The sequence below is a fragment of the Scylla paramamosain genome, chromosome 33, assembly GCF_035594125.1.
Source record: "Scylla paramamosain isolate STU-SP2022 chromosome 33, ASM3559412v1, whole genome shotgun sequence".
In the NCBI taxonomy this organism is placed as follows: domain Eukaryota; kingdom Metazoa; phylum Arthropoda; class Malacostraca; order Decapoda; family Portunidae; genus Scylla; species Scylla paramamosain.
In genome coordinates, this window is record NC_087183.1 from 14,772,368 (window position 1) to 14,783,201 (window position 10,834).

General features: G+C 44.7%; 2 protein-coding genes and 1 long non-coding RNA gene across 3 annotated transcripts; 1 reads left to right on the plus strand and 2 right to left on the minus strand.

The window, feature by feature from the left end:
* Positions 1 to 2,453: 2,453 nt before the first annotated feature.
* LOC135089494 (uncharacterized) lies at positions 2,454 to 4,702 on the minus strand. The gene is made up of 4 exons (XM_063985071.1): positions 4,236 to 4,702; positions 3,781 to 3,882; positions 3,457 to 3,642; positions 2,454 to 3,136 (listed from the first exon to the last, which is right to left on the minus strand). Exons 1-4 carry the CDS (start codon positions 4,555 to 4,557, stop codon positions 2,946 to 2,948), a joined length of 801 nt encoding a protein of 266 aa, XP_063841141.1. The 5' UTR covers positions 4,558 to 4,702; the 3' UTR covers positions 2,454 to 2,945.
* Positions 4,703 to 7,077: 2,375 nt separating this feature from the next.
* LOC135089496 (uncharacterized) lies at positions 7,078 to 8,197 on the minus strand. The gene is made up of 2 exons (XR_010261504.1): positions 7,738 to 8,197; positions 7,078 to 7,322 (listed from the first exon to the last, which is right to left on the minus strand). It is a non-coding gene; the product is annotated as an uncharacterized LOC135089496 (long non-coding RNA).
* On the plus strand, positions 7,169 to 10,569 carry LOC135089495 (uncharacterized). Its single transcript, XM_063985072.1, has 5 exons — positions 7,169 to 7,499; positions 7,773 to 7,880; positions 8,076 to 8,261; positions 8,536 to 8,775; positions 9,394 to 10,569. Exons 1-4 carry the CDS (start codon positions 7,178 to 7,180, stop codon positions 8,727 to 8,729), a joined length of 810 nt encoding a protein of 269 aa, XP_063841142.1. The 5' UTR covers positions 7,169 to 7,177; the 3' UTR covers positions 8,730 to 8,775; positions 9,394 to 10,569.
* Positions 10,570 to 10,834: the final 265 nt, after the last annotated feature.

The window sequence follows — 10,834 nt, forward strand, 5'->3', positions numbered from 1 at the left end:
GAGGACGATGGAAAGCGAACGAAAGAAAAAGGAGGAGGAGATGGAAGAGGAGAAGAAGGATGACGATGAAAAGAAGGATAAAAAAGTAGAACAAGAAGGACGATGAGAAGGAAAATAAGGAAGAAAAAGGAGATGGAGAAGAAGGAGGAGGAGGAGGAAGATGGAGGAACCTGCTATTACGTAATTTACCACCGGACTCTCCCTTCCTCCTCCTCCTCCTCCTCCTCCTCCTACTCCTCCTCCTCCTCCTCCTCCTCCTCCTCCTCCTCCCTCACGATTCCGCAGGTAGGGGTGAAGGTGAGTGTGTGAAGGAGAAACACTAAGGTTAAGTGCCGCTGTGAGTACAGGAGGAGGAGGAGGAGGAGGAGGAGGAGGAGGAGGAGGATCTAGCAATCTCCCTCATGACTTCCTAAATTAATTCATGGATAAAAACTATTAACCATCTTCATTTTTATCTTCCACATCCACTAACTGCTATCTAATCCACCGAATTGCAATTAAAAGTTTCATCCACCGCCACTGTTAAAAAAAATCCACCCTTTTATCCATTTTTTTTTTAATCCATTAGTGTATCCAAAAATGTTCCTCTGTATTCTGTTCTGTGGGTGAAATGTTTGTTCTTGTGTGGTAGGCAAAGGTTAGCCGGTTTCTTGTTCTTGTTCTTCTTGTTCTTCTTGTTTCTCCTGTTGCTGGTGATGGTGGTGGCTGTGGCGGTGGTGGTGGTGGTGGTGGTGGTGGTGTTCCAGATGTTGTTATTGTTTTTGTTGTTGCTCTTCTTCTTCTTCTTCTTTTTCTTCTTCTTTTCTTCCTGTTATTGATGGATAGTTTCCGTTCCACCTTCACCTTTGTCAGTTTCTCATGATCATTGTTGATGTAAGTACTGGTTGCCTATCTTTACCTGCATACCTGCCTACTTACCTATCTGTCTTCCTATCTATCTATCTATCTATCTATCTATCTAATTACCTGATTATCTGCTTGTCTATCTACCTATTTACTTATCTGCATAAATTTACTTACCTACTCAGCCACACACACACACACACACACACTCTAAGGTTCTTACTCCTGACATTCCACCCGCACATAACACAACACATAACACACCAAACATATCACATGACGTGGAGTTGAGCCTACATGGTGTGTTAGACTCTGGAATGTGAGGCAAAAGAAAACGGGAGTAGGGTGTAGCATACAGTGTCCCTGAACTGAGATGCAAGATGAAGTCAAAACCTACTCTACCTACGTTTTCTATTCTCTCCTAGTATTAATTTTAAGAGATACTACAAAAAAATAAGTCTCTGGTAAATAATTATGAAAAAAAAAAGCGTCCAGCAGTGAAAGAGTTAATACACACAGGTAAGAAGTGAAGCCTACCTGCTAATTGCTTATGGGTTACTTGATTATAAATGACGAATTCCTTAACCACACCTGGCCATGACTCGGCTCTTAAAAACACACAGGTGAGAATTAAAATCTACCTGCTAATTACTCCCTGCTCACCTGCCTAGTGCACTACAGCCACAGTGCAGAGAGGCGGGTGATACATGTCATGAACTCAAAATAACCACGACAGCTTGCGTCACTCTCGCTAGCAGGACCCGGAAGAAGTGCTCCTGCGTCATCTCGGGTCAGCTCTCAAGGTCCGACTGCCCGCATCGTCAAGTGAACCTTTCCCTCCCACTCACAGTCTGCAGGGAGCGATCACCGCCACGAGTCGCCACAAAAAACGCCACACTTTGCTGCCCGACTGAGCTCAGAATGCAGAGTCCTTGTTAAACTACCATTATAACTACTGGAACCGTCAAAACACACTTGAGAACTTCCAATAGAACCTGTTAAAAGTGCAGAGTCCTTGTTAAACTACCACTACAACCACTGGAACCGTCAAAACACACTCGAGAACCACAGTAACTTCCAAAAGAAGCTGTTAAAATTGCAGAGTCCTTAAACTAGCACTAGAACCACTGGAGCCGTGAAAACACACTAAAGAACCCCATCAATTTCCAATAGAATCTGTTAGAAGTACAGGATCCTTTATAAATTATCACTGGAACCATGAAAACACACTTGAAAACCCCCATTAACTTCCAATAGAACCTGTTAAAAAGTTCAGAGCCCTTGTTAAACTACCACTAGAATCATGAAAACGCGCTCGAAACCCTATTAACTTCCACTAATATGCAGGTTAGGTGTTACAAGCAGTCGAGAAAAGAGGCCGGAACGTTTAACTATATAATGCTACAGTTTCCTGCACAACTGAGGTCTCCAGGCAACGGCTTGAGGAATAGTGTGGGTCTTGATCTCCTCCTACGTTCCTTCTAAGGCGCCGAGTTTTCCTTGCCGCCTCCCTCCTGCCACTCCCTTCCTGCATCTCGGGGAAACGGAGGATAATATTCTGAAACGTTTTGTTCTCTCGCCAAGATTATCTTCAAAGGTGACACAAGAGATTTTTCTGTTCTTCAAGGTGTTTCATAATTTAATAGGGAGAATCTTTATTACACTGTCACTAGAATCATAACATTCTTGGAAACCCCCAATAACTTCTAATAGAACCTGTTTAAGATGCAGAATCGCTTTAAAACTACCAACAAATTCATGAGAACACTCTTTACCTCTTTAAATCCTAAGTAACTTCTAGTAGGACCTGGTGAAAGTTCATTCTTTGTTAAAATAATACTAGAATCACGGAAACACATATGAAAACCTTAATAACTTCCAGTAGAACCTAATAAAAGTACAGACTTCTTGTTAACTACCACTACAAACACGCAATCACTTTTCAAAACCCCAATAACTTTTACTAGAATCTGTTAAATGCGTAGCACTCTTGTTAAAATACCACTAGCATCACTAAAACCTCTTGAAAACCACAATGAATTCCAGTAAAACTTGCTCAAAGTAGTCCAGACAAAATGCCCAAACACTGGACAACAAGGACGTTAGGATGGCCTCATGCACAAGACAATAAATGTGGCTGAGCAGCCCTTGTCAGCTAGTGTGTACTTCCCGTTTTCCATAAGCATGCGGGCACACTCATCAGCAGCTCCGTTGGGGTCGTTGGGACCCCACTCACCACTTGCCACGTCACGATTGTCCAGCCACATCCGAGACTTCACGCCCACCCACACTTCTGCAGAACAAGCAGTGTTAGACTCACCTTTCCCTGTCGTTGATATATATCAAACACGCCCACGTGTTGCTGTCTTTTTGACCTTTATCTCTCGTCAAGATTAGTATTATTATTGATACCAGAACTACTAGGAAAGGTTTCATTATGTAGTTACAATTGAATTTTTTTTTTTCAGCCTCCTTACCGCTGGCGGATAATAGCCCCATCTACACCATTAAACTGCATCTCTCAGAACACTTTTTCTGAATGAAACTGGCGTGGGTTACATGACAAGCAGCAAGACAGAAGTAGGCCAGGTGTTGCTCCCGTCAGGAACTTACGCATCATATTTGCAGTGGCTGCCAGTAATATTTGCAGTTTTTGAAAATCTGAAGCCGAGACGACGGCGAGGTCGGCGCCGAGGGTGGCACAGTGGTAGCGAGCATCGCACCAGGTCTTCTCCTCCTGGTGCAGGTAAAAACAGCCAAAGACTTCTTGAACGAAGTCACCGTCGCATGCTGTCGACACTGTCGGGGGAAGAAGGAGTGACTGAGGTTCCCGCCAATCTGAGGGAGGAACCCCAGCACTCTGAGGCTCACCTGTGTATCAGCAGACGCTCACCTGTGTATCAGCAGACGCTCACCTGTGTGTCAGCAGACGCTCACCTGTGACTGCTGGAACGATGGCACGATTCCAGCAGAGGGCGGGAAGGCAGTTGTGCACCAGCATGGCCCCGTGAGGCAGCGGCTCGCCCTCCACGATACACACTGCGGCGAGGGACACACTGATGTAGGGGGCTGAGTGGCGGCCTGGGGCTGAGATGGGACATTACTTGGGGCTGAGTGGCAGCCTTGGGCTGAGTGAGATCATTACTGGGAGCTGAGTGACGCTCTGGGGCTGAGTGAGATCATTAGTGGGGGCTGAGTGGCGGCCTGGGGCTGAGTGGGGACATTACTGGGGGCTGAGTGGGGACATTACTGGGGGATGAATGGAAACATTACTGTGGGTTGAGTGGAAACATTAGTTGGGGCTGAGTGGGAACATTACTGGGGACAGCACACATTGGTTTGACACGTGACGGGCTGAGTGGGAGGAAGGGCGGCGGGCGCGGGCGTCTCACCGTTGCGGTGGCGGGTCCTGCAGGTCGTGGCGGCGTCGGCGGCTGCGTCGTCCAGACTGTCCACCACCACGTCGTATAGGACACAGGTGGTGCCCTCGTGGGTCAGCAGGTGACACCAGGGGGCGGCGTTGGCCAGGGCGGCGCACAGGATTTCATCAGCCACCTGGAACCTTTCAGACGTGGCGGCGGCGTCGAGCTGCGCCTGCGAGATCAGCGCCCGGTGCCACACGGCCTCGCTCATCTCGGCGGCGGCAAGCGGGGCGGCCCCCAGCAGCGCCAGCAGCGCCACCATGGGCGGCAGGGGCGGAGGCAGCGGCGACATGGCGAGCGTCCGTCTGGGGCGGAACGGTGAGGTGTTCTGGGCAGAGTGGGCTTGTGGACGGTCACCTCAAAAGCATTGATTGTAAACTTAAAGTGTGTTTGAGTGAAAGTCTCTTTGTTTTGATGCATTTGAGCCAACATGTCGCTGCATCACACGCCATGCAGCCATCGCGCACGCTGCGCTGACTGAAAGTGAAGCCCTGACTGGTTTGTGTGCAGGGATTTCCTTTGTTAAGTGGATGGAATGTAAAAACGAATTATCTTGCTTTACTAAAGTATCTGGAAATTTCGAGGTTTAAAACATTGTAATGTATTTGTTCTCACCAAGCTGTTCGTGGTGCCTTTTGTTTGCCTTTATTGAAAAAAATAAAGTAATAATGAGAAGAAATAAGAAATAAACATAACCAAACTATTAAAACACACACACACACACACACACTGAAAGATTGGCCAATTCAGAGATAAGCAAACTTGGAAATAGACAAATAAATGCAGACACACATATGAAAATACACAAACATCCATAGACACAAAAAAAACAGACAGACAGACAGAAAGTTTTAACAGTATATGAGAGACTGACTGAAGCCCCGGGTAATTATAATGATCCGTGGGGAAGCTTCAGCATTAAAACAACGCCAGGAGGAACATTTCTTTCATGCGTGAGTCATCTGAGAAGTGTTTCATCGTGGCACATTTCTTTCGTTCGGGCCTTCATGCATATCACGTTTCCTGTCAGTCAAATTAAGGAGGAAATTGCTTTTTACTCTCCTTGCTTCGACTATTAATGGTTTTGCTTGTTTGTTATCAGCTGTCAGTCAAACCTCAGGATGAAAGGTGCTGCTACTTCTACTGCTTAACTTATTACTATTACTACTTATAGGATCAACTGGTAGACTATATGAGGAACGCTAAGGACGTCGCTATACGCTTTATCAGCCGCTCATGAGATAAAGATGATGATGATGGAAGCTTGATGCACCGATTGGTTTCTATACTGTTTTATTAGTTTTATTTATTTATTTTATCTTTCATAGTTTTTTTTTATATGAGTCTTATTGTAAATTTCTATATGAATAAAGAATATTAAAAAAAATATATATTCTTTTAATTTTCGCTCTGAGTAAAACCTGCTCAAATAGATTCCTGATACTACTGCTACTATTATTACTGCTATTACTACTGCTATTACTGCTGCTATTACTACTGCTGTTACTGCTGCTATTACTACTGCTATTACTACTGCTATCACTGCTGTTATTACTACTGCTATTACTACTGCTATTACTGCTGCTATTACTACTGCTATTACTACTGCTATTACTATCTTTTTACTTTCCACTGTCTGCAAAATCCTTCGAAGAAAATTGCTGATACTAATACTTCTCAAAATACTACTTTTATTACTGTTGCTACCTCTTGACTCTACACAACTTTTTCTGCACTATTTCAGGTTTTGAGCACTTTTTTTTTCTATGCTAATACCTTACACATTTCTCGGTAATCTTACTACTACTACTACTACTACTACTACTACAACTAGCACCATTTCTACTTTACGGATGATACTACTACTTAAATTACTAACATCACTACTTCTACTTGTACTTTTCATTCTTCACTGCTCTTTTGTGTTATTTCAGATTTACACTTTTTTTTTTTCTTTTCTCTCTCTTTTTTTTATGCGTAGGCATGTTCCTAAGTGACCTGACCTCGCGGGCTGGTCAGATCAGGAGGACACGGCCGCCTCGCAGCGCCGCAGACGAGGTTGGAAAGTGAAGGATAACATAATATTTTATTTAGATTGTGGTCATCCTGTTTTTGTGGGAATTGACTGATTATACATGCGTTAGACCTGTGTGTGTGTGTGTGTGTGTGTGTGTGTGTGGTTGACGAAGCGTTCATGACCAGACTTTTGAGTGGTTTAGCTGTAAAATCCTTTGTTATTTTCTCTCACACGACACCCCACTATACATCAGAGTTCATTCGGGGATCATTTCATCTTTTGTATATTTTCTCACATTGTATTTACTGCGGAAAGAAAGCACAAGGAAATCACGCACAGTTTTCTTAAGGCAGAAGCTGGAATATTTTTACACTTCATATTTCCCCCACGATCACAGTACAAAGCTCTTACCATTATTTTCTTAGGGAGGCAAGAGAGGTATAAGATATAATGACTATTTATACGAAGACTAAATTAAAAGGTGCAGTCAATTTCTCTCACACAGCGAACCAAGAAAAGCAGGTCTCTTGAATGGGAAGGCGAAGTCTTAGGGAGGGTAGATCATCGTCAGCATCAGAAAGGTAAACAAAGGAATGGTGCCATGGAGTGACTGTGGTGGTGAAGGTAGAGAGGCTGTGACGAAAAGAGAGAAGACAGCATAGCGCGAAGGAATGAATGAATGAATGAAATGAGATACAAGGAGTAAATATCTGGTTGACAACACAACTAAGAAATCTTTTTTCTCTAATGAATCACCGCAATCACCCAGTCAGGAACAAAAGATACTTTACCTCGTGATTCTACCCGATTACCCAATCAATAGTCTTCCGGTGGCCGTCCATACGTCTCCTCTGCCCAGAACACCTCATCACTCCGCCCCAGACGGACGCTCGCCATGTCGCCGCTGCCTCCGCCCCTGCCGCCCATGGTGGCGCTGCTGGCGCTGCTGGGGGCCGCCCCGCTTGCCGCCGCCGAGGTGAGCGAGGCCGTATGGCACCGGGCGCTGGTCTCGCAGGCGCAGCTCGACGCCGCCGCCACGTCTGAAAGGTTCCAGGTGGCTGATGAGATCCTGTGCGCCGCCCTGGCCAACGCCGCCCCCTGGTGTCACCTGCTGACCCACGAGGGCACCACCTGTGTCCTGTACGACGTGGTGGTGGACAGTCTGGACGCCGCCGCCGCCGACGCCGCCACGCCCTGCAGGACCCGCCACCGCAACGGTGAGACGCCCGCGCCCGCCGCCCTTCCCCCCACTCAGCTCGTCACGTGTCAAGCCAGTGTGTGCTGTCCCCAGTCAACCACTCAGCCCCCAGTAATGTTCCCACTCGGCCCCTAGCAATGTCCCCACTCAGCCCCAGTAATGTTTCACTCAGCTCCCAGTAATGTTCCCACTCAGCCCCAGTAATGTTCCCACTCAGCCCCTAGTAATGTCCCATTCAGCCCCCGGTAATGTCTCACCTCAGCCCCTTACAGCAGTGTGTCCCTCGCCGCAGTGTGTTTCGTGGAGGGCGCACCGGTGTCCCATGGGACCACGCTGGAGCAAGACTGCTTCCCCGCCTTCTGCTGGAATCGTGCCATCGTTCCCGACCACGCAGGCACAGGTGAGCGTCTGCTGACACACAGGTGAGCCTCATTATACTGTAAGTGTTGCTATGTGTTTCTCGTGGTGGCGGGAGCCAGCCACAAATTCCATGAGTCCAGTCCTTCTCTCTCTCCCTCCTGACGCTGTCCACTCTTCACTGCTGTCTCGCCGCGACACGCTCTGTCCTTCTACTGAAAAACTACCTTATCCGCAGTGGCATCAACCTGTGACGCCCCGTTTTCGCAAACCAGCGCAGGATGTGTCCACCTGTACAAACAGCCAACAGACTGGTGTAAAGCGCGTCAGTACTGCGTCAGTCTCCAGGCAGACCTCGTCGTCGTCTCGTCTGAAGGCTTCGCAGCACTGCAAGAGCATCTCGACGCCGAGAACCCTGAGGAGGGTGAGCTGACACGTGTATGCACACAAAGACTCAAGATGTCAAAACTTGCTTGTACAGAACCCCAGCTTTTGATTTGTTTCACCAGCACACTACCAAGCTGTCATCCCCCAGTAATGTCCCCACTCAGCCCCCAGTAATGTGGAAATGTTTGATGTGTGAGTTGTGGAAGGGAGGGTTACCACATTCAAGTACTTAGAAACCTCTGACAGTCTTGTGTGTGTGTGTGTGTGTGTGTGTGTGTGTTTGTGTGTGTGTGTGTGTTCTCCCCGTGCAGGTGTGTGGGTGGGCGTGAGGAGGAGGAAGTGGCTGGACGGTCGCGTAGTGTCTCAAGAAGAATGGCACTCTTCTGAACCAAACGGGAACACTGAAGACTGTGCTCGGATGCAAAAATATTCGAGAGACCAGTATCTATTATACGACAGACAATGCACTGTCGACTCATACTTTGCCCTGTGTATGAGGCAATGAGGCAACCGCTGCTCTGATCACCGGCATGGAAAACGCGAAGAATTGAGTAAGTAAGAAAACCTGCATGGATATTTCGAATTGAAGGTCTTTCTTTGTATTGTAAACTATGCCCTAGTGATCCAGTGGCCTTCCTTCACGTTGTCATGCGTTCCTGATGGTGCTAGTCTACCTGTGTCTGGTTTACTAGGCACTGGTTTCATTAACTAGTGTTTTTATATTGATATTGATTTGTTTATTCCATTTAACACTAATTACAAAAATATTCTAAACCTAAATTGACAAGTAAAGTGAGGTCTGGTGAGAGTGTTAATAGCGTTTAATCTACTAGTGTTTACTGTTTTCGGTTCATAGTTAATTACTTTATTTGATTTTTTTTTTTTATGGTTTCATAGTTAATTACTTTTTGATTTGTAAGCTTGTTTTTATTTTTATGGGGGAATAGAAAAGTGAGGGTGAAAGAAAAGTATTAGAGGGAAAAAAAGTGGTGAAACAACAGAAATATAGCAGGGAGTATTAATTTGGCATAAAATCCATCATTGTTTCCTTTATTAAATCTTCATTCTTTGTTTGTGTTCATTTAATTAACGTTTGATCTGCGATGGTTTGGTGTTGCCTGTTGCATGTAAGCACGTGTGGTGTACTCATTCTGTCTAATCTTTTACAGGCAAAGCGGAGTGTTGCACCTCTTGGTCCGAATCACCGGCACTGCATTCTGAAACACTCGGCGCTTATCTCGACTCCTTTTCGAAGCCTCGAGTGGATAATATTCGAATTTTCAAGGATGTTTTCGTGATTTAGCTGATAGTTTAATGAGTGTTCTGCAATGTAATGGTTTTCCGGAAAGTTTTCGTGATTCAGTGACAGTTTAACGAGTCTTATCCCGTATCGTAATGGTTTTCATGTGTTTTCATAATTCAGGTGATAGTTGAACAAGCAGAATGTATCAGATTGAGATGTTCATTGATGCTTTCACGATTCGTCAAAAGTTTAGCATGTGTTCTGCATCATTAGGATTTTCAAGGTTGTTTTCATGATTCTGTTGATGGTATTGAGGTTTTCACAGATGCTTTCATGATTCTTACAATAATTTGACAAGTACTCTATATCTCATGGCCATTTCAAGAGTGTTTTCATGATTCTGGTGACAGTCGAGCGAGGATTCTGCATCAGCAACCTAAGGAGCACTCATAGGAACAGGGCCGATCATCTGTGGGCTTTGACAATCCTTACGAGAGACAGCAGCGTTTCAAACTGGCAAGGATCGATGTCAGCGTGAACACCCAAGAGCGAGACACAGGTGGTCTATTTGTCTTGTGAACCCCTTGTGATCGTGATGTTGTGGCGCCATAAACCAAATCTATCTTGTGAACACCATGACCCCTCGCGTGCCTCAGTGACGTGCAGAATGCTTCCTCGCGCTCATTGCTCTCAAAGTACCATATCAACCCCAATATTGTACTGTTTTGTAAAGGATCCACTCACGCACTGCTGCAGCTTGTAACGCTAAGAAAAGACTGTTCGAATTATAAGAAAAGTATAGGAACATGAGGATAAAGGGGGGAAAAAAGAGGTTTAAAGCTGCAAAAAGCCACTAGGTCTTCACGTAGAAAACACACTTTTTCGGTAGATATATAATTTTTATATCAATATTCTTCTTCTTCATTTTGATTTAATTATCTATAACCATAAATTAAAAAATTTTTCGGAAATTTTTTTCAATTTTTCACACTTCAAAATTTCAATTTTTTTAACACAGGTCCGGACCTGTAAAAAAAATAAAAATAAATAAATAAAATAAAATAAAATTTTAAAAAGTATAAAAAAAGTGACTTTTCTACATTTCTTCATTTCTATTAAAAGTGAAATATGATTTTTATCTGAACTGTACTCCAAAAATCTCAAAATACTTTTTACAGATGTATAATGGTTCTTTTATAAGTATAAAAAAAAAAGAATAAATATCACAATTGCAGTCTGGTTTCTGTTGCTTACTTACGTCGTTTTCCAGACACTTTATACTCCTTTTCCGCGATTCTTAAACACCATAACATGCTTCATTTACACCAACAATGTACGAACTCCCTTAGTTTAGTCTACTGTCCGCA